We start from the raw sequence: 25,983 nt of genomic DNA on the forward strand, positions 1-25,983 counted from the left end.
GTTAGAATGCCGCCACCTGAAGTCTGTTAGAATGCCGCCACCTGAAGTCTGTTAGAATGCCGCCACCTGAAGTCTGTTAGAATGCCGCCACCTGAAGTCTGTTAGAATGCCGCCACCTGAAGTCTGTTAGAATGCCGCCACCTGAAGTCTGTTAGAATGCCGCCACCTGAAGTCTGTTAGAATGCCGCCACCTGAAGTCTGTTAGAATGCCGCCACCTGAAGTCTGTTAGAATGCCGCCACCTGAAGTCTGTTAGAATGCCGCCACCTGAAGTCTGTTTGAATGCCGCCACCTGAAGTCTGTTTGAATGCCGCCACCTGAAGTCTGTTAGAATGCCGCCACCTGAAGTCTGTTTGAATGCCGCCACCTGAAGTCTGTTTGAATGCCGCCACCTGAAGTCTGTTTGAATGCCGCCACCTGAAGTCTGTTTGAATGCCGCCACCTGAAGTCTGTTTGAATGCCGCCACCTGAAGTCTGTTTGAATGCCGCCACCTGAAGTCTGTTTGAATGCCGCCACCTGAAGTCTGTTTGAATGCCGCCACCTGAAGTCTGTTTGAATGCCGCCACCTGAAGTCTGTTTGAATGCCGCCACCTGAAGTCTGTTTGAATGCCGCCACCTGAAGTCTGTTTGAATGCCGCCACCTGAAGTCTGTTTGAATGCCGCCACCTGAAGTCTGTTTGAATGCCGCCACCTGAAGTCTGTTTGAATGCCGCCACCTGAAGTCTGTTTGAATGCCGCCACCTGAAGTCTGTTTGAATGCCGCCACCTGAAGTCTGTTTGAATGCCGCCACCTGAAGTCTGTTTGAATGCCGCCACCTGAAGTCTGTTTGAATGCCGCCACCTGAAGTCTGTTTGAATGCCGCCACCTGAAGTCTGTTTGAATGCCGCCACCTGAAGTCTGTTTGAATGCCGCCACCTGAAGTCTGTTTGAATGCCGCCACCTGAAGTCTGTTTGAATGCCGCCACCTGAAGTCTGTTTGAATGCCGCCACCTGAAGTCTGTTTGAATGCCGCCACCTGAAGTCTGTTTGAATGCCGCCACCTGAAGTCTGTTTGAATGCCGCCACCTGAAGTCTGTTTGAATGCCGCCACCTGAAGTCTGTTTGAATGCCGCCACCTGAAGTCTGTTTGAATGCCGCCACCTGAAGTCTGTTTGAATGCCGCCACCTGAAGTCTGTTTGAATGCCGCCACCTGAAGTCTGTTTGAATGCCGCCACCTGAAGTCTGTTTGAATGCCGCCACCTGAAGTCTGTTTGAATGCCGCCACCTGAAGTCTGTTTGAATGCCGCCACCTGAAGTCTGTTTGAATGCCGCCACCTGAAGTCTGTTTGAATGCCGCCACCTGAAGTCTGTTTGAATGCCGCCACCTGAAGTCTGTTTGAATGCCGCCACCTGAAGTCTGTTAGAATGCCGCCACCTGAAGTCTGTTAGAATGCCGCCACCTGAAGTCTGTTAGAATGCCACCACCTGAAGTCTGTTAGAATGCCACCACCTGAAGTCTGTTGCTACTGCTGACCCAATGGACTGCCCATGCACTGCACTCTCCATCCTTCTCTGGTTTTATGATTGGTTAGGTTAGGAATGGTCTCCTTCTTATAAATGATCAAATACGCTTCAGACAGACGCCTGGGTGTCGTCCAGGCTGAGCTGGAAGACGTTGAAGAGGGACTAAGTGTGACCTGGCCTTAGACAAGCTGCAGAAAGTTAGGAAAATGTCTCTTAAACTACAGAATACAAGAAAAAGGCATTTTTCTTGGCACAATTTCTAAGACACTGCTAAGTTACTGCTGAACTCAATAATGGGACATTGGTTTCTGGAGCGTGTCCATGGAGCCGTCTCGTGGCCGTGGTCCAGCTCTGGTCTTTGTGCTCGCTCCACTACGGCCCTCACTAGAGTAAATCACCTCGATCTAGGCTGTCATCAACTAGAGCTTACTGACTTCCTATCTAGAATGGATCGAAGGAAAGCAGAGCGGTACAACTCTCTTCATCACGGACAAATCAAAAGCAATGCCAGCAGGGAAATTGGGCCATTTCTGTCACTGTGGTTCTGACTTAACTTGGCACTCCTGTTGTTCTATTGAAAGTAAGTCTGTTCCAGAGTTCTTGTTGCAGGTGCCAAAACACATTGTCAGAGCATCGGGTTTGGAATGAGTTTGCGCTTTTTGCATCAATACTTGCCAAGAATAGACGAGAGGAACGCACTTGATGGCCACGCATTGTCAAATCCTGGATCTCTGAATGCCTTGCATTGGAGTTTAGTGGTGTGACCCATGACCCATGACCCCACCAGCCCTACACCATACCTTGGTGTAGGGCTGTATGGTATACCTGTTCATACCTTGGTGTAGGGCTGTGTGGTATACCTGTTCATACCTTGGTGTAGGGCTGTGTGGTATACCTTGGTGTAGGGCTGTGTGGTATACCTGTTCATACCTTGGTGTAGGGCTGTGTGGTACACCTGTTCATACCTTGGTGTAGGGCTGTGTGGTATACCTGTTCATACCTTGGTGTAGGGCTGTGTGGTATACCTGTTCATACCTTGGTGTAGGGCTGTGTGGTATACCTTGGTGTAGGGCTGTGTGGTACACCTGTTCATACCTTGATGTAGGGCTGTGTGGTATACCTTGGTGTAGGGCTGTGTGGTATACCTGTTCATACCTTGGTGTAGGGCTGTGTGGTACACCTGTTCATACCTTGGTGTAGGGCTGTGTGGTATACCTGTTCATACCTTGGTGTAGGGCTGTGTGGTATACCTGTTCATACCTTGGTGTAGGGCTGTGTGGTATACCTTGGTGTAGGGCTGTGTGGTACACCTGTTCATACCTTGATGTAGGGCTGTGTGGTATACCTTGGTGTAGGGCTGTGTGGTACTCCTGTTCATATCTTGGTGTAGGGCTGTGTGGTATACCTGTTCATACCTTGATGTAGGGCTTCTGCAAAACACTGAGCGCCTAACTTTGTCTGCACAAAGTGTGTGTACGTCGAAAAATATCAAGCCCTGTAATGGACGCCTTTGCTCCTGGTATATCAGGATTAATGGGGTCCAATTTATGCAGACAACCCAACTTTGCTTCAGCTATATCAGCACACAGCTTTTTTCTGTTCCAGTGTTTTTCCCTAACTTGCTGGGAAGCAATAATACTCCCAAATGATGGATGTAAATGACATCAGAGGTTCTTCCAGCTTTGGAAACTTTGTAATTTGTGGTGCAGAGCAGTTGGGTCTTTACACTAATACACACACAATTAGAATGCAGACTTATTAGTGGTAAAAAATAAAATGGAAAAATAAGAAATTGCACAAAGGTAAGTTGGTAAGACCTCCAAAGCTTTCTGGGGGAAACTAACACTTGCAAAGTTTTGTTCCAATAAAAAGTAGTTCAAATTAGATTGCATTAACATTGAGCACTTTGGGGTTCAGAGTCTTGCCCAAGGACGACCCACTCTAGCTCCTGGGCCACAGCCACCATGAGAATACTGAGTGCTGGAACATGCATTCTGTACTGAATGGCCAACACTTTGCACCCCAAGATAGCATCAACCAACACTGCCTTTCTAATGCATTCCACAGTTGAAAAAAGGTTTAAAAGAAATGTATTAGTGAGATTGACCCTAGATCTGAAAGCTCAAAAAAGTGGTGACAATAAAATAAACGGTTCATAATTCTTAAAACAAGAATCCTAAAATGTTATCTTCAGCTACAATTACTTAAGCATGTGATGGACCCCGACAAGAGAGGGAGGCGACTCCGATTACACTTCTGATCCGAATTCTAGTTTTATTTTTCTTGAAGTGCATCTCTTCCTTGGGATTAGGACAAAGGTTAGTGAAATGAATACCGGTTTGTCTACAGATAAAATGGTCTCCTGCAATTGCTTCGGTCACACTTTTGTGACTCGGTTATAACTCGGTTGTATGGAGTGATTCTTTGTGAAGCTGGTTGCCTTCAGTTGGTAGCAACTTAGAAAAATACCCAAAGTTATCAGTGAAAGTGAGATAAAATATGAGTCAACCATCACCCATTTTCAAGAAATTGCCCAAGAAGCGGTGACATTCATTAGGAATTCAGACTTAAAGCTTTGTGTCTCACAGTTGTAGTTTTCCTTTTCAGAGTTGTGGCTGCAAGCAATTACTCAACAACATGCAATTCTTGATCTGAAACAGCATCCCGGCTCACTTTGCCACTCTTTGTTTTCTTGTGGGTGGTTTGTGGCTGCAGCATATATGGTCACGTCTGACTCTGTGTTTATTTCCATGTGCTTACAGGACTACAGTCTGGGTGATGAAACCCGGCTGGATAAGATCAATTTAGCGGAACCAGATGAGTATGATCTGCCTGACCTCAGCGCCGAGGAGCAGGCCGTCATTCTGGGCCTCTGGTAAGCTGAGACCATCTGATTTACAGTTGTTAAAGACATGTTGAAAATAAAGGCTGTTTGTGTTCAGTTCTTCACAAGGAAACTCTTTCTATGTAATGCTAATCGACCAGGTGTGTAACCTGAGCCACAGAAAAAACTGAAGATGGTCTTCCAAAAGCTTTGGGATCAGGCCCATGTATCACCGCTAGGTCCTTACCGCAGCGCCTCTGGTTCGGTTTCTTGCTGCATGTCATCCCTGCGCTCTCTCCTGTCTTTCCTGTCACTCACCAACATTTTGTTATCAATAAAGCAGAAATTCCCTGACAATTTATTATTATTTTTTAATCAAAAAAGGAACTCTTTCTTGCCTCATGTTAGGCCTCTAAAACCTTCAGAAAAGTATTTTGACACTGACTTGACTAACATATTGATAGAGATGTTAGTCGTTGACCCTTTTTACATGATCATAACACATACCCATTCATCGTATAATTATTTGGTCAGATTTTGTTTTTGTTATTAGAACCAGGCGATAACCTCTGGTTTTGACAATTTTTACTCTTCATACATCATTTTTGGTCAAAACGTGGCAAATCTTGTTCTGGTTGCAGACAAGACATTTGCCAATGGAGTAATGCAACTGCCCCATTGGCACCCATGTTGACTCGGACTAAAGGAATCTGGAGGAGAATAAACTGTTCCAGTTTTTTACCCTTCCCCTACGCTCACTTTTGTGACACTACACACAATAATGATAGTAGCAGCTTTAGCAGCAGCAGTAGTAGTAGTAGTAGTAGTAGTAGTAGCAGCTTTAGCAGAAGCTGCGACTGCTGAAGCTGCTGTGCTAAAACTTGTTTCTAAAGCTGCTAAGCTAAAACTTGTTTCTAAAGCTGCTAAGCTAAAACTTGTTTCTAAAGCTGCTAAGCTAAAACTTGTTTCTAAAGCTGCTAAGCTAAAACTTGTTTCTAAAGCTGCTAAGCTAACACTTGTTTCTAAAGCTGCTAAGCTAACCCTTGTTTCTAAAGCTGCTAAGCTAACCCTTGTTTCTAGATCTAAGCTAAAACTTGTTTCTAGATCTAAGCTAAAGCTTGTTTCTAGATCTAAGCTAAAGCTTGTTTCTAGAGCTGCTAAGCTAAAACTTGTTTCTAGAGCTGCTAAGCTAACACTTGTTTCTAGAGCTGCTAAGCTAACACTTGTTTCTAGAGCTGCTAAGCTAGCACGTGTTTCTAGAGCTGCTAAGCTAGCACGTGTTTCTAGAGCTGCTAAGCTAGCACTTGTTTCTAGAGCTGCTAAGCTAATACTTGTTTCTAAGGCTTGGAGTTTGTGGTAGTTGTACGTGCAGAGGTGTGGCATCTTGCTGCAACTTATCTTTAGCTTAGCTGCTATGTAGCCTATAGCAATTTATCTTTAAACCAGCGGAATTATGGCAATAGCCTGTTAAATCTACAAAGAAATGGAGTCCCAGTGATTTTCAAGTGTCCAGGAGCTGCTGTCCAAAGATTCTCACAGAAGAAAAACAAGAATAGCAAAGTATTAGCAGAAAAAATGCAAACGCAGTGCAAGGTGAATTACTATCACTGGATCCATTCAGCCGCAGTACTGCCTTACAATGTCTGACATAAAGTCAAATGCACAATCAGACCTAAAAAAGACACTGGATAGCAGTTATGAGCATCAATGAACACCATGTGACCCGCTGAGCTACTGGCAGCTCTTACATCCCCCTTTATGTAAGGTCCATTAAACGGCACACTTTGGATTCTATACCTGAAACGTGACGTTAAATGTTCTTAAAATGTCATGCATTATTGACCAAGGCAATTCGTTTAAAAGTTCATTATTGAGTCTCAGTCTCAACTGGAGGTCTACTTGTTCTGGAGCTTGAACAACACAATGATAGGCGGTGATAAACGGCTGGACGGGTTGTAAGTGGACCATGAGATGGTTTTTAACCAAGTGAACATTTTGTCTCACTAGCTGGTAACCTCAGGAGTTAAGAAGTCGATTAGTTTTTGTGGAGTTTATCCTGTTTTCATTCTGTCTTTTAACTGCCATTGTAGAAACAAAATAAAATTGGCAGCAGTTCTCCTGACCAGAGCAACGGCTTTCTCTTGTGCTCGAGCAGAACTAGTTTGGATGACATTTTGTCCAACCGTGTCAAAAACCCAAAGTATTTCCACCTTAATTAAAAAAGCCACACGAGTGGAAAAAGTCAGTCAGACCAGGGATAATTTAGTTTAAATATGCAGAGAACAGTACACATGCAATGCAGAACAGACTTTCTGAAAATGTTTAGTTTTTTTAATTAAAAGTGACAAATAGTTGAGTCCAGACTGAAGTACCCCTGATTGCTGCTGACCTCCACACAGCTGGCGTTTCACACTGTGAATTGAGTGACTGTTGTATTGACATTACAGATATTATTGTATTGACATTACAGATATTATTGTCTGGCGCTTTTGACCATACAACAAGCACTACTGATGAAGCAAGCTGGTTCTACTCCCACAAAGCCAGTTACAATTAGCTAAAGTGTCATCTATCATGAAAGCAGAGTTGTGTGTATCATAGATGGATTATACATTTGGGCCCCTGGGACAGACTTGTGAACTAAATACCCTCTGTGTGGTCTTTTGGGTCATTTATTGTTGCTTTGTGATTGTTTTGCATCTTTTTCACGTCGGTGCAAGAGATGCCCACTGTTGAGAATCCCAGCGGGGGTCCAGCAGTGGACCTAAACCCCATTTATTAGAGCCATATTGGAGATTAAGAGTCCCCCCCCCACTGAGTATGACAGGGCACTGGTTGCCTAAAACCTCCTTAAGGTACAGTGGTTGACATCCCAGAGAATAAAAGTGCAGCATCCGGACAGACTGGAGATGGTTCACAACTGTTTTTGCATCAGCGTTGGGATGAATGTAGGAAGCGGTGACAAATATCTGTGGTAATTACCTTGGAGATTAAAGGAGCCTTAATGAGACAAAGCAGTTCAACATTGGGATGGCACAGCCGTTTCCGTGCAGTGATATTAGTACACAATCTGTTTGCTGTGTAAACGTCCACCTCGTGATTTCCTCATAATTTCAGTCAGAGTGCGGACACAAACCCCTTGATCTCCGATTTAAGAATCCAAATCCAAGGTTTCCTTCCAACCATCAAACAGGCGTTCTGTATTCATGAAGGTTATAGCCTGCAGTTCAGCAACCTCTTTCTCCTTTTACGCGTCCTCGCACATCTCCTTTCCTGTGTATCCTAAGAGGCTTCCAGGCTTCATATAATCCTGATCATAACCCTGCTTCTGGTTAACCGTTCTGTACAGCATGCGGTCCACTAAACTGTCCAAGAAGGGTGATTCCACTGCTTTCCAAACAGAACTATTAGAGGTGCTGACTTCAGCTTCACAGAGCTGTGGACTCCTAGTCTCGTTTCATAATGTATATTCTGTTGACCAAGAGTGTTGTCTTGCAGCACTGACTTCCAGAAGAATAACCCGGTCCACAAGCTGACTTCAGAGGAACTCCTGGCCTTCACATCTGTAAGTAACTATTGTTTTTGTGACAGTTTTCCGTGCAATGCAACAAAAACATGGCATCTATCACTGCAAAGTCCGAAATACGTGATGAAACTGATTTAGGTGCATTTGAGGTTCCCAAGTTTTGCCTATTTAACTAAGTCATGCATTCAATTACAATGATGCGTCCGTTTACGACTTGTTTCTCTGAACATCACTCAGTTATTATCCCAACGCCCTTATACTTTCAATCATGTATAAATCTTTACAAGGGCTCAACAGTTAATGAGGAGTGGCACTGGATGAGCTTGGAACAAAAACTGGTTGGCAATCTGAGTAAAGAAGACATTTACAGTGAAGTCGTCATCGTTTAGTAGAGGTACGCTGTTGGTTTGAGTTCATCTTCAACACGGCACCGTCTCAAGAACAAAGTTCCCAAGTCTTGCTTCTCAACAGCTGGATAAAGTTCATAAGTTCATTATTCATATTGAATCGTGCATCCTTTCATACAATTTCACAAGTTATGTTTGCTGTGTTTGCTTAAAGAAGCATCTGAAAGGAACTGCAGCAAAGGTTCAGACCCAACCGGCTTTGTAAGCTTGAATGCTCAAAAGGAGGAGTCCCTACGCCCCACTTTGGAGGAAGAACAATGTTCACGCCGTAACAAAAGGGTCCAACTTTTTGTGACTCCTCCAGCCGTGCTTTTTCAAATAATAGAATAAAGAAAATTGAAATCCCTTTCAAGTAAACCAGATCGCTCCATCAGACAGAAACTAATAACATGTGCAATCACTTTGTTAGAACAATGCAAATAAAGTTCTAGCTGTGCAAAAAAAACTCATATTTAGCAAAAAAGTACCTATTGTGGCTTCAAAGAACCTGTTTTGCACTGAATATCTTTTCAAGATAATAACAATAACGTTCTATCTATGCAAAACAAAATGAGTGCAGATGTGCAAGCCATCACGTATCAGTGGCTGCAGTGAGCTGCTTTCCTCTACAAATATTAGACAACACTTTTTTTTTTTTACCAATCTGCATCTCCCCGCTGCGCCCCACCTGTAATACCTCCACGGCCCACTAGAGGGTTGCGCCCCACAGTTTGAGAACCACTGCCCTACACTGCCCCTCAGCACTGGCCCTTGCATTGGCTTTAGGGCCAGTACTAGGGCTAACACTGTGCCTCTGGTCCCGGTCCCATTGGACCAACACATTCTCACACCAATGCGTCGCATAACAAAGCCTATGTTTTGCTCATGTTGGTGTCAATATATGCATGTTCCATGCATGAGTTATCAGTGACTACCGTCATTAACAACTCTCATGACTAGTGACAACAAAACTAAATGCATTTTAGTTTCCAAACCGTTTCTGATGATGGCTTCCCGGATCATTCTGAATAACAAACCATCTGCCGGATGAGGTCGGGTGTAAAATGAGAGCGTATCTTTATTGCCAAGTAGTAAATGCATTATAAAGAAACAAAGGTTTAATATTCTGTAAACTATTTGATTTGGCTGCAAAAATATTTACTCAAATTAAGATTTTCTTTTATCGTGCACGTCAAGTTCATAAAATTGAGAGGTGCACGACTACACCGGTCGTTATTACAGCCTTTTCTGGTGCAACGTTTCTATGTTGAGTATAAACTAAGCTCAGGTTCAGCTCATCTAATCATTCATATTTCAGCTAATGATGCTCTGAGAGATCGGTAAGAAGAAGCTGCTGGTGGCTGCTGGCTCTGTGAGCAGGCATCTTCCCAGCCTACATGTAGATCCAGGAATCTGCAGGCTGGTTAGATGGTTGTCACATGTCTAGTTGTCTTCATCGAGACATTACTTCTGTCACTTCCTTGGAGGACCTTGTGGAGCTCGAAGGACTGCTATAACCCGACATATTATATGATGCTTGCATGTGCTGAAGCGAACTACCGCTTTGCTATCAGGGCGAGGAGAACCTGCAGAAAAGGTCTTGGACTAAAACTCGAAGACCTCGTAGAAGTCAGACATGGACCAGAAAACCATCTTTGCCAAGTTTGACATGCGCCGGTCTCCACTGCAGGCATCCATGAAGGGCAGCTTATCCGTTATTAATCGGCACAACAAGCTTTTTAAATTCTTCCCCTTTAACTACAAACTGTGGTACACAGAGATGCATTAACACGTAGTTAGATTGGTTGAATATGTAGGAACAATGACGGTGTTGTAACACAAACCAATCAATGGAGAAGCCATGCACACCCCAATATAACTATTCATAATTATCAGACAAAATAAGTGAATGTATAGTTATGTATTAAGCTCTTTATATAATGAGAACGTACTTGGTGCTTCATTTTCTTTAATTCCTGCCGGATTATACGAAAATAGACAATTTATTGAATTAGCAGGAAATACGCTACATTGTGACTCTGTATCCTTATTTAGATACGAGATGACCGTTCTATCAGGACAGAAGGTTTTGGCCAGATCCGTTCACACCAAAAGCAAAGTGAATTTTTGCAACGCTTTACTCGACTCTACTCTGATTTAAAGGACGACCGTGCTCTACCACTCAGCCACTGTCATTAATTCTGCATAATGTAAATTCCCAACACTGACACTATTGGTACGACAACAAGGCCATGTCATAATCGTCGCTCCATTTTTTTCTCTGTTAATATAACTGCTGTTTTTATTCAATTGGTTTCTACAGTGCTATGAATTCACCATCAATGGAACTCAACACTTCCTTCAGATTCAAGTACCGTAAAAGTCGGGTTACAAACCGTTACTACCTTCGGTGGTTGTCCCCGCTGTAGCAAGCTAGTACTGCTGCTAGCTCCCTGCTGTAGCAAGCTAGCACTGCTGCTAGCTCCCCGCTGCTGCTGCTACTGCCCGCGTCCCCTCTGCCCCAGTCGGGCGTCGAGCCGGGGCTGGTCCCGCTACCTTCGGTGGTTGTCGGGGAGCTAGCGGAAGTTAGCGGGGAACTAGCAGCAGCGCTAGCTGGCTACAGCAGGGAACTAGCGGGGACACCCACCGAACGTAGTAGCGGCTTGTAACCCGACTTTTACGGTACACCATAATTGGTATAATTTTTTTTTTAAATCTTTCTGTTGAGACCTGTGATTGGTGAGCATGACGTGACTCTGCTGTTGTGCAGCCTGACCCTGAAGGTTCAGTCTGGATTCCACTAAGTCGGCTGAGTTTTGGTCACCATACCCAAAACTAATTATTCACAGCCTGACGAGTAAAGTCTGCTCTCCACCAGAAGCGTCTCTTCTAAACGAGTCACACTGTGGTGGAGGGGCTCCGGGTGCAGCAGACAAGTCTATTATGAAGGGCAGCTGTGACATCATCCAGGCCAGTGTTGTCTCAGGGGCGCTCTAGGGTTGTAAAGATGAACCGTTGCCGGTCAACATCGATCCAAAACTCTGAATCTGGCTAGCTAATAGTGGGTAAGATTGTGCAAAAAACCCATTAGGTCTCATGATGATACTCCTGAAGGAACTGTAGAGCTCTTACTTCATGAAAAACAGAGTAGCTCCCATGTTGCCGTACCACAGTAGCGTTGTACCTTCTTACAATCTTACAATGCTGAAACTCATAAAACATTAAAGTAGTTTGACAGGATAATTAAAAGCAATATATTGAATAATAGTTTTTAGCTCTTATCAGCGCCCGCATGGCTCTGGAATCCTGGTCTCATTAATTGTTTAACACATGAAAACTGCAATATGGACAGCTTTTTGTTTTGTAATTATTCTAAAAACAGCTCATTATCCCGTGCACTGTCGAATACAATAGGACAGATGATGCTTAACATGCCTTATTATTTGGTTTTAATTGCTCAGTGATTGATGTTGCTAGAGGAATAACGGTCTTACTGGGACAATTGACTGTTGCACTAATGACTCCACAAACATCATTAGTACGTTTTCATCTCACCTCAAACCAGGCTTAAAATAAAAGGTGTTCCGACCGAAGTTGGCTGGTTGACTTGTCCCTACAGAGCAGCACACCTGGGCCCTGATGAGCAGAACAATCATTTCATCCGATGACTCACTTCATTTAAATTGAGGACTTTGTTCGCGTATTAGGTTTTTGTGAGCGATGAAGTCTTACAATACGAATACAGACATTTGAAGCTTAATTCTAAAACCTCATGAGAAGCTTCAAGAAGAAGAAGAAACATTCACTACCGCTCTACTGACATCATATCAACCAACCAACGATGACTTTAAGTCATCAGGTTTAAGTGTAGTCCCAGGTTCTGGATGCTGCATTGTTCATGTCCTCACGTTGTCTCTGAGGTCGTTGTTCATGTTGTCTCTGAGGTCGTTGGTGTCTCTGATGTCGTTGTTCACATTGTCTCTGAGGTCGTTGTTGTCTCTGAGGTCGTTGTTCACGTTGTCTCTGAGGTCGTTGTTGTTCTCGTTGTCTCTGAGGTCGTTGTTGTTCTCGTTGTCTCTGAGGTCGTTGTTGTCTCTGAGGTCGTTGTTCTCGTTGTCTCTGAGGTTGTTGTTCTCGTTGTCTCTGAGGTCGTTGGTGTCTCTGAGGTCGTTGGTGTCTCTGAGGTCGTTGTTCATGTTGTCTCTGAGGTCGTTGGTGTCTCTGAGGTCGTTGTTGTTCTCGTTGTCTCTGAGGTCGTTGTTGTTCTCGTTGTCTCTGAGGTCGTTGTTGTCTCTGAGGTCGTTGTTCTCGTTGTCTCTGAGGTCGTTGTTCACGTTGTCTCTGAGGTCGTTGTTGTTCTCGTTGTCTCTGAGGTCGTTGTTGTTCTCGTTGTCTCTGAGGTCGTTGTTGTCTCTGAGGTTGTTGTTCTCGTTGTCTCTGAGGTTGTTGTTCTCGTTGTCTCTGAGGTCGTTGTTCTCGTTGTCTCTGAGGTCGTTGTTGTTCTCGTTGTCTCTGAGGTCGTTGTTGTCTCTGAGGTTGTTGTTCTCGTTGTCTCTGAGGTTGTTGTTCTCGTTGTCTCTGAGGTCGTCGTTGTCTCTGAGGTTGTTGTTCTCGTTGTCTCTGAGGTTGTTGTTCTCGTTGTCTCTGAGGTTGTTGTTCTCGTTGTCTCTGAGGTCGTTGTTCTCGTTGTCTCTGAGGTTGTTGTTCTCGTTGTCTCTGAGGTCGTCGTTGTCTCTGAGGTTGTTGTTCTCATTGTCTCTGAGGTCGTCGTTGTCTCTGAGGTCGTTGTTCTCGTTGTCTCTGAGGTTGTTGTTCTCGTTGTCTCTGAGGTCGTTGTTCTCGTTGTCTCTGAGGTCGTTGTTCTCGTTGTCTCTGAGGTCTTTGTTCTTGTTGTCTCTGAGGTTGTTGTTCTCGTTGTCTCTGAGGTTGTTGTTCTCGTTGTCTCTGAGGTCTTTGTTCTCGTTGTCTCTGAGGTTGTTGTTCTCGTTGTCTCTGAGGTCGTTGTTGTTCTCGTTGTCTCTGAGGTCGTTGTTCTCGTTGTCGCTGAGGTCGTTGTTGTCTTTGAGGTCGTTGTTCACGTTGTCTCTGAGGTTGTTGTTGTTCTCGTTGTCTCTGAGGTCGTCGTTGTCTCTGAGGTCGTCGTTGTCTCTGAGGTCGTTGTTCTCGTTGTCTCTGAGGTCGTTGTTGTCTCTGAGGTCGTTGTTCTCGTTGTCTCTGAGGTCGTTGTTGTCTCTGAGGTCGTTGTTCTCGTTGTCTCTGAGGTCGTTGTTCTCGTTGTCTCTGAGGTCGTTGTTGTTCTCGTTGTCTCTGAGGTCGTTGTTGTCTCTGAGGTCGTTGTTCTCGTTGTCGCTGAGGTCGTTGTTGTCTTTGAGGTCGTTGTTCACGTTGTCTCTGAGGTTGTTGTTGTTCTCGTTGTCTCTGAGGTCGTCGTTGTCTCTGAGGTCGTCGTTGTCTCTGAGGTCGTTGTTCTCGTTGTCTCTGAGGTCGTTGTTGTCTCTGAGGTCGTTGTTCTCGTTGTCTCTGAGGTCGTTGTTGTCTCTGAGGTCGTTGTTCTCGTTGTCTCTGAGGTCGTTGTTCTCGTTGTCTCTGAGGTCGTTGTTCACGTTGTCTCTGAGGTCGTTGTTGTTCTCGTTGTCTCTGAGGTCGTTGTTGTTCTCGTTGTCTCTGAGGTCGTTGTTGTCTCTGAGGTTGTTGTTCTCGTTGTCTCTGAGGTTGTTGTTCTCGTTGTCTCTGAGGTCGTCGTTGTCTCTGAGGTTGTTGTTCTCGTTGTCTCTGAGGTTGTCGTTGTCTCTGAGGTTGTCGTTGTCTCTGAGGTTGTCGTTGTCTCTGAGGTCGTCGTTGTCTCTGAGGTTGTTGTTCTCCTTGTCTCTGAGGTTGTTGTTCTCGTTGTCTCTGAGGTCGTTGTTCTCGTTGTCTCTGAGGTCGTTGTCTCTGAGGTCTTTGTTCTCGTTGTCTCTGAGGTCGTTGTTGTTCTCGTTGTCTCTGAGGTCGTCGTTGTCTCTGAGGTTGTTGTTCTCGTTGTCTCTGAGGTTGTTGTTCTCGTTGTCTCTGAGGTTGTTGTTCTCGTTGTCTCTGAGGTCGTCGTTCTCGTTGTCTATGAGGTCGTCGTTGTCTCTGAGGTTGTTGTTCTCGTTGTCTCTGAGGTTGTTGTTCTCGTTGTCTCTGAGGTTGTTGTTCTCGTTGTCTCTGAGGTTGTTGTTCTCGTTGTCTCTGAGGTTGTTGTTCTCGTTGTCTCTGAGGTCGTCGTTGTCTCTGAGGTCGTTGTTGTCTCTGAGGTCGTTGTTCTCGTTGTCTCTGAAGTCTTTGTTCTCGTTGTCTCTGAGGTTGTTGTTCTCGTTGTCTCTGAGGTCGTTGTTGTCTCTGAGGTCGTTGTTGTCTCTGAGGTCGTTGTTCTCGTTGTCTCTGAGGTCGTTGTTCTCGTTGTCTCTGAGGTCGTTGTTGTCTCTGAGGTCGTTGTTCTCGTTGTCTCTGAAGTCTTTGTTCTCGTTGTCTCTGAGGTTGTTGTTCTCGTTGTCTCTGAAGTCTTTGTTCTCGTTGTCTCTGAGGTCGTTGTTGTCTCTGAGGTCGTTGTTGTCTCTGAGGTCGTTGTTCTCGTTGTCTCTGAGGTCGTTGTTGTCTCTGAGGTCGTTGTTCTCGTTGTCTCTGAGGTCATCGTTGTCTCTGAGGTCGTTGTTGTTCTCGTTGTCTCTGAGGTCGTTGTTCTCGTTGTCTCTGAGGTCGTTGTTGTTCTTGTTGTCTCTGAGGTCGTTGTTGTTCTCGTTGTCTCTGAGGTCGTTGTTGTTCTCGTTGTCTCTGAGGTCGTTGTTGTTCTCGTTGTCTCTGAGGTCGTTGTTCTCGTTGTCTCTCCCTTGTCTGCAGTGCATTCTGTCTCAGCCCAAGTTCTGGGCCATAGAAGTCACAGCGCTTTGCCTCAGGACCAAACTGGAAAAAGGCATTTCCCGATGCGTCGAGAGAGCCATGATGCAAACCCAGGTAAGAAGTGATGGACATATAGTTCACATGTTAGGATTCACAATCTGCCTTTTCTAATGGAGAAGCAAAGGGGCTTTCTATAAAAGCTCAGAAACATGTATCCACAAAAATTAATTCATGTCTGGACTAATCCACAATATTTCTTTAAGGAGCCGCGGAGCTCACGGAGCCCAAGTTATTAAGTAACCTAGTTTTGAAACGTCTCTGTTATTTTGGATGTTGATCAATAACAGCCGTGAAAGCCCGAATCCAGACGTCAATATGGGATTATGAAAAGCTGGAGAGGAAGTTATGAGGCTCAGATGCCTGGTTGGAAGATGCTCATTGCTATGCTGAACTCGATGAATATAACATGGTTTGTTTTATTTTTCACTCTAATGTTTCTGGCTGAAGAATGTACTGAGAGTAAAATTGGAAGCACTTAATGTCATTTTCTTAGAAGTACTTTCTGTAGTTGAAGTGCTTTTCCTATAAAAGGTTCAATAAATTAAATCAAAAGGTTAAATGTCTCTATTCCAACATAAAACATCAGGTATGATGAAATATACCATAAATCAACATAATGTCGTATATAATATGCTTTGACTAATGCATTGACTTAAGCTCAATATCTGTGTTGCAATGCAATTAGGTGACTCAATGTTTAACTGGCTTTGCACAAAGTGGTTAAATGGTTTTTGTTTAAGCAAATGTCAGGTTGTGAACACTAGTTCCTGATATTCCCGGCTTAACTAACTATTGTACACAACAGTCTCTACATTTTGTTACTGAGAGGATTTACCCTTTTATAATATGTTTTAAAAGCTGAAAATTGAGTTTTAATAATATGGCTTTTCTAACCCGATTATATAGAAAAACTGTTATTATTTGGATGGTTGTTTAGTTGTAGGGTTTCTTTTAGTGTGTGTGTGTGTGTGTGTGTGTGTGTGTGTGTGTGTGTGTGTGTGTGTGTGTGTGTGTGTGTGTGTGTGTGCGCTGCACAGCCTCCCTGACTGGCAGAAAGTCATCTTCTGTTTTCCTCTCCCAGGCGATCGTCGACCACTTTGAAGACCAGAAGTGTCCCGTGACCGAGCGGCTCAAAGGGTTCTACTCCTGCCAGCCGCCCACCAGGTGGACCGTCCAGGTAGAACACTTATTATGAATGTCCTTCATTCTCATAAACCAAGAGGAAATGAATTAACTTTGCTGTGACGAGGGGTTGCGGCTAAGATCAATAATCTAAATGTCTGATGACATGTTTTAATGACGACGTTAATATGCTGATGTTTGAGATGTGGGGACCATGCTGTTAATTAAGTGGGTTAGCATGCTAATTTTAGATAATTGGCACGAAAGTATTTGATCATAAACCAAAGTATTGGACTGACTGATTTAAACGTGGCAAAACACCAACAATTGTGCGTAAATTAAAAATATCACGCTGGCGTTGATGAACAGTCAGGTGATCAACTATCATCAGGGCACATCATTTGGGAACATGCATGTCGGTACAAACTTTGAATCAATCCATCTGATAGAAGTTGAGATATTCACTGGATAACTTCAACTTTCTTCAGCATGTATCATCTGGGAACCATGACTGTCAAAAGATTCTACCAATCCATCTGGTAGATGTGGAGAAATTCACTGGATAAGTGAAAACGTTGACATGCTTGTCTCACGAGAGCAAACAGTGATTTGGGGATTCAGTCATGGGAAAAGTCCCAGCATGCATCCTCTTGGGACCTTGAACATCTGAATCAAATTTCATTGTGAGCCATTTCACCCAAAAAACTGAAATGACAACCGGTAATATCAGAAAATCATCAAAATGAGTCTGGTTCATGGATCCTGAACAGGTGTTTTCTGTCACCTACACTGCTGGAAGTACTGACTATATACCACCTTTAGTTTAAGCTCGCCTTATGTTGCCTTTAACATAAATACCTAATAGATCATTTGTTAATTTACTTGGTTGTATACATCTCCCTCATGTGCGTGCGGCCCGGTGTGAATAAAGTAGTTAGCTAGCGCTAATGTGAGCTAACTCTTAGCATTAGAAGTAATGCAAGGTCGTAAGTAGTAATTTTGGCTTTGGGAAGGCAAAAAAAAAGCCTTTAACGTAAATACGTATTAGATCATTTGTTAATTTGCTTGGTTGTGTGAATCTCCGTCATGTCCGTGCGGCCCGGTTTGAATAAAGTAGTTAGCTAATGTGAGCTAACTCTTAGCCTAGAAGTAGGTAGTCATTTTGGCTTTGGGAAGGCAGTAAAGAAGGTACAGAGTTTTGATTGGTCTGACTTGCTTTCAGTTAGAAAATGTTCATTTACAATTGTTTGTTGTGCAGAAGGTGACGATTCATGGAGTGTGGGATACATAAGGTTTCACAGGAGCTGTCAAAAACAACAGTCATGACATTGTGTGACACAGCTGTGAACCAAAAGGGATCACAAGATCTTCCAAAACAAATATTTGACACTCTTAAGAGCACCTGGGATAGGAGGCAGAATACAATGGCAAGAGTAAGTAGAATAGGCAGTAATAGAAAGACATGTCAAAAGATTGAAGGGAGTGTTGAAGAGAGAGAGAGAGAGAGAGAGACGTGTAATAACTGATAACAGCAATAAAGCTGGAATTGAAGAGTCTCTATTGCCGCCTGAGGACCAGAGCGGGTTGAGGCGGATGATTGCAGCCGGGCTGTGATGCATGTCCTGCACTGGAGGACCAAGGCACCCGAGGCCTGTCATGGTTGTCGTTATTTGATTTTATGAAAGATGATTTAATTTTAATGCCTTTTTGGGGTGCAGGACTTTATATGCGTTACGTACTACTGTTGGTTTTGCACGTTTCAGGCCGATAACCACACATCCCATGGTGAAGGATATGTTACAGGACTCTGACCAGGCAGCCAGTCACATGAAAAACTACTTTCTAACATTTAATTTCATTGCGGTTACTTCTAGGCACGAGTGACTGTAATGGCTCAACGGATATTGGATGATTAACATGACATTTTGGAGAGACTTTCATTGTTCTTAAATAATGTACCTTACTGTTTGATGATCCCGACTTTTCATCTAGCGCCACCAGCATTAATATCTGAACAATTATTGGAATAAAAATGGGAAATTTGGTTCAGAGATTCATGGTCCCCTCAGGATGAATTGTATGATGATTCTACGGATGGGTTTCCATCATTCTGAGCTTAATGCTCACTAACTAACACGCTGAACTAAGCTGGTGAACAAGGGAAACAAAATGTCTGCCGCTCACCAACATGTGAGCATCTTCACTGAGTCCTGAGTCTCCTCTCCTCTCAGAAACAGCTGGCCAGCCTGCTGACGGACCTCGGCTGCACCAGCTCAGCGCTGCTCATCTATGAAAAGCTCGAGCTCTGGGAAGATGCAGTTATCTGCTACGAGAGGCTGGGCCAACACGGCAAGGTACACACACACACACACACACACACACACACACACAGCAGGACACCTCTTGATCTTCTTCACTGCTTGACACTGAAGGAAAACTGGGAGCAGACCTATGATCGCACAGCTGTTATGTCCCAAGTGTGCATGTAAAGGGGAAAGAAAATCAGATTTTAATACACGTCTTATTCCGCGTTCTACAGTGTAAGACCAGAGAGGTGTGTAGCAGTGTTTGATAAAACACACTTTAAGGGTTAAAGTCTCTGCATGAAGGGCTTCTTATGTTCCTGAGCTCACCAGAGTCCAATTTGAGTGCTGCGGGGTGTGAAAGGATTTTTAAAAAGGTTTTAAATGTAATGTTAGTATTCATGAAAGGGAAGGCACCAAAGCGTTCCCGCTAAAACACGCGCCTACAGAAAGGGTCCGAAGATGACACCAAGAAGCAGCTGAGCAGCACTCGCTCTCTAATGTTGAAACTCATGCAGAGAAGATACCGCAGCACCAGGAACATATGTATGAATAAAGCGTCCGTAATAACTGCTCATCACAGCGGCTTCGTCTCTCCGATTGGATCTTGGATAAAAGTCTTGTCTTAAATTATGTTATGTAGTCTCCAGGATCTAAGATACCAAGACAACCCATCAGTCTGCAGGGTGTCCACTGCTGCTCCTCTCCTTTAACTGGACTGTAACTCCTCTCTTCCTCCCTCAGTGACGTTGTCTGTTAGAGCAACGCAGCTCATAACCAGTCTGAGGTAAAAACAGAACCATTGCAAATATGATTTTTACATCCATATAATACAACATCTAAAAAGGTGATTAACGAACAGAAACTGATATGTGTTCTTTTATTTGTTCGTCTTTTTTTGGGTCCGTAATCTTTTTAGAATTGGAACTTGTTTTGTCAAGAAAAATGTGATGTAGCTAGAACACACAAGCTGTCAAGCAAAAATCATAAAACCAGCCACCAGTGCAAAATCCTCTAAATCTGGTATTTTAATAAGGAGATGAAAATGTTTTTGTTCGTACCTGGATCTCCATTTAGAGTAAAATGCATAGTAATATAGAATCATGCGAGTCATGTGCTTTGAATTGTTTCAGTGGTTAAAAACCAAACGGCACCATGAACTCTTTCTTCTCTCTTCTTGCTTTCTTTCCCACTTGTTGGTCATCCTGCTCTACGTTTTGAATGTTCACCAGAGGTTTGTGTCAGACGGGACCGTACGTCTAGCACACGGGAAACTGCAGTGCTTTATCTTTCGTTGTGGCGATTGCCAGGAACAGTGAAGAGAGACGACATTAGCGTGACAAAATAATCTACTTTTGTTGCTGGATGACGTTAGTCGGTTGCAGCAACAGTTGACCTGGTGTTGGTTGTCCGGCGGGTATCACGGTATTTTTGTAAGATTCTGGCGGTTTCACGGTATATCACGGTATTTTTTTCCGAATAAACACATTCATTTATTGACGCCGAAAAGGACCGCCATCGTTATTCACCACTCGCTCGCAACTGGCCAGCAGCTGTTTTGATTGGTACGTAGGGAGCTAAACTGGAGGGATTTAGGACCCAGGGGAATCCCTTGATACTAGTGGCGCATGCGCGGCCGTAACGACTATTGTCGTTCTTCACCCGCGGCAACATTTAATGTTTGCAGTCACAGATACGTGTACAGCGGTCTGAGCTGCTTACGTCTCACGTTAACTCACTTGACTCATTGTTTGAAAGAAATGACCCAACATGGAGTCATGCCTCAAACACCAGCATTACGATTCCATTTTGACTGGGGAAATATAACTAAATAATGAATGAAGGCTGGAGCATCCCCCATCATTCAGGTCAATAACCAATGATCATTGAATATTAAATTCTTACCAGCCGCCTCTAGTCAACATTGGAAGTTACACATAATGAACTTTGAATCCAGAGATTAAATCTAGAATGGTCTCCCTCGTCTGAACGGTCGTTTGAATTTCAACTCCACACTGATGAAGGAGTTTATTATTGTAACTTATATTTGAGCAGCTGTGCCAACAGGAGCATGACAGCGTGTGGTTAATTACCTTCAGTGTGCGTGCTGCAATGCAAGCTGTGTGCAGGACCTCCAACAGCAGTATCCGCTAGCGCCCGTTCAGAGGTTTCCAGTGGGCTGCAGAGGAATGGCGGGACGCTCGGCTCCTGTCCGCGGTGAGAGCGCCTCACTCCACGATCACGATCAAGACACTGGGGTTTGAACGGAGAATCTGTTCCCCTCACACGGAGCGTGTCGCGGCGAGTCCACAGGTCATGTGACAGTCACTTAACGAGTAACTCGAGCCTCGCCGTAATTTGTTTTTCTGACACTCTGTTCCCAAATTTGTTTTTCATGTTCTTTTGTTACTCATTCTGTTTATTCTGTTACTACTAGATCATCAACACTGCCTCACAATGTTTGTTTTCATATCATTCCCTTCACTGGGTTCATAAGGTCATGGAAAACCTGGAAAAGTCCTTGAAAAAAATCAAAGTCATGTAAATGTGTTTTATTCATGTGTTCATGTCGTTCATTTACGCTGAATTCGAAATAATGAATATGCTTTTAAAAGAAAGACTCAGAATATAAGCAGGCATACATACAGGCATCTATATAAATGTTTATTCTTTTAATCAAACTATTGTCTCATTCATTTGTGTCATTTAAGGTTTACTGTATGCTTTGTGTTCTCATTGTTAGTTTAAATACTACGTTTACTCACTTTTTACTGTTTACACCCAGACTTCACTAAATGTTTGTCATGAACATTTGGTTTAAAGTCATGAAACCCACTGGTCAGAATGTGTCTGAACCCTGACTTCATCCCTTACTTCCTGCTCTTCTGTTTGACTTCCCCTTCCATTGAATGTGTCCTTCCTCATCCGTCCTCGTGTCCTTCCTCATCCGTCCTCGTGTCCTTCCTCATCCGTCCTCGTGTCCTTCCTCATCCGTCCTCGTGTCCTTCCTCATCCGTCCTCGTGTCCTTCCTCATCCGTCCTCGTGTCCTTCCTCGTCCGTCCTCGTGTCCTTCCTCATCCGTCCTCGTGTCCTTCCTCATCCGTCCTCGTGTCCTTCCTCATCCGTCCTCGTGTCCTTCCTCATCCGTCCTCGTGTCCGTCCTCATCCGTCCTCTTCCGTCCTCGTGTCCTTCCTCATCCGTCCTCGTGTCCTTCCTCATCCGTCCTCATCCGTCCTCGTGTCCTTCCTCATCCGTCCTTGTGTCCTTCCTCATCCGTCCTCATCCGTCCTCGTGTCCTTCCTCATCCGTCCTCGTGTCCTTCCTCATCCGTCCTCGTGTCCTTCCTCATCCGTCCTCGTGTCCTTCCTCATCCGTCCTCATCCGTCCTCGTGTCCTTCCTCATCCGTCCTCGTGTCCTTCCTCATCCGTCCTTGTGTCCTTCCTCATCCGTCCTCATCCGTCCTCGTGTCCTTCCTCATCCGTCCTCGTGTCCTTCCTCATCCGTCCTCGTGTCCTTCCTCATCTGTCCTCATCCGTCCTCGTGTCCGTCCTCATCCGTCCTTGTGTCCTTCCTCATCCGTCCTCGTGTCCTTCCTCATCCGTTTCCTCCAGGCCGAGGAGATCGTCCGCAGGGAGTTGGAGAAGAAGGAGAAGCCCAGCCTGTACTGCCTGCTGGGAGACATCTTGAGGGAGCACCAGTACTACGACCGGGCCTGGGAGCTGTCGGGCCGCCGCAGCGCCAGAGCCATGCGCTCCAAGGCGCTGCTGCACCTGCGCAGCAAGGAGTTCCAGCTGTGCGTGGACTGCTTCGAGCAGTCGCTCAAGATCAACACCATGCAGGTAGGGGCCGAGCGCCGAAGAGCCCCTTTGGCAAAACTACTCTGAATTCCTATTCATATTAAAAATACCAGAATCGGAGACAATCTGTACACTTACGACCTCACAGGTTCAGGATTACTCTTCTAATGCCTTTGTTGCTGGAAACCTCATATTCCAGATGTGATTAACTCTATTCCTCTCTGTTTACCACACGCATCATCTCTTGTCACAGATCTGACTATGCAACTGTTTGTTTTTTCCTGCATGTAAATAAGCGTCAGACCTACGACTGGCAATGCCCCTGAGGCTGCTGGGTAACGGCCCAAAACGCCAGGATGAAGGGCTCATTTTTCAGCAATAGATTCAGTGTAACTTGAGGTTCCATAATCACAGGGACGGACCTTGAAGATAAACCTTCAACTGTATTTGTTTGTCATATTGCATACTTGTTTACATGCAGACATGAAATGGCTCTTCTGCATTGAACCATCCTTAGCAGCAGCAGTGCGCTGCTGAAAAGCGCCCGGGGAAAAGAAAAGATGCTATTTCCACAGACGGCTTTTTGTTTTATCATAGGTCCAATACATGCATTCACTTGTATAGTCTCACCCCGTGTGTGTGTGTGTGTGTGTTTGTGTGTGCGCGCAGCTCGGAGTGTGGTTTTCTCTGGGTTGTGCCTACTTCGCCCTGGAGGGCTATGAGGGCGCTGCCAAGGCGTTCCAGAGGTGTGTGGGACTCGAGCCAGACGTAAGTATCCACACACACACACACACACACACCCCGTCAGGAACTACAGCGTCATGTGGAACCGTACAAGTTTGTGCATGGAGAAAATATCAGTCCCATCAAGCTCTCACTTTTCATGTAACACTCTTCATCCTTCATTCACAGTCTAGGACACACACACACACACACACACACACACACACACACACTTTGACAGCCTCTGTGCATACATGAGTGGATACTTAACCAGATTTTCCTCTTTTATTTTTGTATTAATACAATAATTGTCTTATTTTTAGCTACAACTCTCCTCACTATCTCCTTCCTTCCCTCCTCTGTTCAGAATGCAGAAGCATGGAACAACCTCTCTACGGCCCACATACGCCTCAAAAAGAAGTAAGTGTGTGTGTGTGTGTGTGTGTGTGTAGCCTCTTGAGCCCGTTCTCCGTCTCCAGGAAGAAACGCCTAAAATAACATTCCATAAATGAATTGGGAAATATCCCCAACTTGAAAGCTCATGGTGATATTCTAGTCTGGAGCTGTAAACGGACACAAAGGACCTCAACACAACAGAGAGGTTGGCGTTAGTAACAACCTGCTCATCCATCAGAAGTATTCAGTTATCCATTAAAAGTCAACAGATGGAAAACATCACGAGAGAAAACACGGATCTGAGATGTGCAAACTGAAAGCATGAAGATGATCCACCAGAGGACCATCAATCCTCACATCTCAAACATGTCCAACAGAAATAACTAATCAACAGTAAAGATAATAAGAGGAGATGAATAAGGTACTAAACCGTCTTAATGAGGCCCTGCAGGACTGAACTAGTGTGTGAACTAAATAGTGTGACTTGTGATGTGAGACTCTGAGGAAACATTCATGTAAATATTGACATTTCTTTCTCAGCTTCATTGTAAATGTTTTTAAGCGCAGTCATAAAATATCCTCAGACATTAAGCAGCGAATCTAACGGTAGATTGTTTTCAACATTCACATGTATTATTTAATCCACACAACCATCTGTTATTCATCAGAATGTTCATTTCTACGTCCCGCTGACTAATCGGTGCTCATGGAGTCGTCTCTAACATCATGGACTCTCATCTCCGCCTCTTGCCCTCCTTTTTATTTTGCATTTTTTCTGAATAATCTGACCTGGGGACGTATTTAAGATTTATTGACCAGCGTCCTCACAAACTAGATGAACGCTGCAGAGTTCTGTACCCACAGAAGAACTTTAGTGAGGCGCAGAACGGGGCGGCTGTAGCTCATGGAGGGAGAGGTCGTCCTGAAGCCATAAGGTCGGCGGTTCGATCCCTGGTCTCCCCGTAGTTTGCATGTCAAAGTGTCCTTGAGCGAGACACTGAAGCCCCAGAGCCTCTCAGCAGCTCACGGCTCCTCAGGATGGGCTAGCTGCACAGACCCAGTGTCACGTATGTAATATGTCATATGACCAATGAATGCAAATAAAACCATCTGTGGAAAGATGAGTCTCTCTCGATCTCCATCTCCGCTCTGTGAGGCTCGAACTGCTGAACATTAAGGTTTCTCAATGAAAGCAGAACATTTTGAATTCAAGCTGAAATGATCACTTCTCCCCTCGTCAATGACTCGGTCTCCAGTTGCGACATCGTGTGGCTGCTTTAGGTTTCACCTTTCACAGGATGGTCTCTAGTTATGTATTTTCATTTTACAATTTATTTCATGGAAAATCCAAAATGTTCAGGGTGATTCCAAGCTTTGAAAGGCAGTGTTCTCTCAACTATCTTGGTTATAGCGCTTACGTTGTGGTTGGAGCTCTCTTTGCCCAGAGGACTCACTAAAGGTCTCTAGAGGTTCTGGTCACAGTCCACAGGATCTCCTGTTCCACCACATCCTAAACCTGGTAATGCAGTGCATTGGAGCACACGCTCTCTATAAAATTAAACGGTTAAAGTTTGGTAAAAATGGTTCTGTACTGCGACTGTTTCCTAGCAGAGACGTCTGGGTGCAGAGGTGTGAGGCTCCGTGTGCATGAAGAATGAATACTACTATAAGTGTCATTATAACTGTTTGGCACCTTGACGTTCGGCCCATGTGCTAACGCTCTCTCCTCCCCTTCATCGCAGAGACAAAGCCTTCTGTACGCTGAGGGAAGCCCTGAAGTGTAACTACGAGCAGTGGCAGATCTGGGAGAACTTCCTGGTCGTGAGCACTGACATCGGGGAGTTTGCTGAAGCCATCAAGGCCTACCATCGGCTGATGGACCTCAGGGAGAAGTTCAAGGACATCCAGGTAACGGCGCTGAAGTCGTGCGTCATGCAGCTGTCTCTCTTGTTCCTCACGGCGTTAGCTGGAGTGCATGTTAAGATTTACAAATCCAATTCTGAGCTTGGACAAAAAGTCAAATGAACTGGGGAATTTTTTATTTTGCCCACAAGACTCCATGTAATGAGTTTCAAATCGTAATAAGGCGCAAGTTTTTCTCTTTTTTTTACATGGGCATTAAATCCCTTGCTGGAGAGGAAATTAATTTAGCACTCCGTTTTGGCTCAGACGCCCTGCACACATTCAAATCCAGCACATTCACTCCCAGACACTCCGCTTTGGTTGATTATAATTTTCATGGGCTTTGATGCCGCAGTTCTGTACCTGGTAAACTACCGTAAAGCCGAGTTACAAGCCGCTACTTCCTTCGGTGGTTGTCCCCGCTGTAGCTAGCTAGCGCTGCTGCTGCTAGGTCCCTGCTGCTACTGCCCGCGTCGAGCCGGGGCTGGTCCTGCTACCTTCGGTGGTTGGCGGGGAACTAGCGGGGAACTGGCGAGAGCTAGCGGGGAACTGGGCGAGAGCTAGCGGGGAACTGGGCG

General features: G+C 44.7%; 1 protein-coding gene across 1 annotated transcript in view; it reads left to right on the forward strand.

Annotated features, from left to right (window-relative positions):
* ttc27 (tetratricopeptide repeat domain 27) overlaps positions 1–25,983 on the forward strand; it is a gene marked incomplete at its 5' end in the record, with an annotated part of 47,516 nt that overhangs the window by 15,501 nt on the left and 6,032 nt on the right. The window contains 9 exons of the mRNA XM_079229822.1: positions 4,268–4,380; positions 7,828–7,894; positions 15,100–15,213; positions 16,241–16,336; positions 18,513–18,635; positions 22,199–22,426; positions 23,054–23,152; positions 23,475–23,527; positions 25,246–25,411. Coding sequence (XP_079085948.1) covers positions 4,268–4,380; positions 7,828–7,894; positions 15,100–15,213; positions 16,241–16,336; positions 18,513–18,635; positions 22,199–22,426; positions 23,054–23,152; positions 23,475–23,527; positions 25,246–25,411 — 1,059 coding nt within the window. The remainder of the gene's footprint in view (positions 1–4,267; positions 4,381–7,827; positions 7,895–15,099; positions 15,214–16,240; positions 16,337–18,512; positions 18,636–22,198; positions 22,427–23,053; positions 23,153–23,474; positions 23,528–25,245; positions 25,412–25,983) is intronic.

Source organism: Taurulus bubalis (assembly GCF_910589615.1).
Source record: "Taurulus bubalis genome assembly, chromosome: 14".
NCBI classification, from domain to species: domain Eukaryota; kingdom Metazoa; phylum Chordata; class Actinopteri; order Perciformes; family Cottidae; genus Taurulus; species Taurulus bubalis.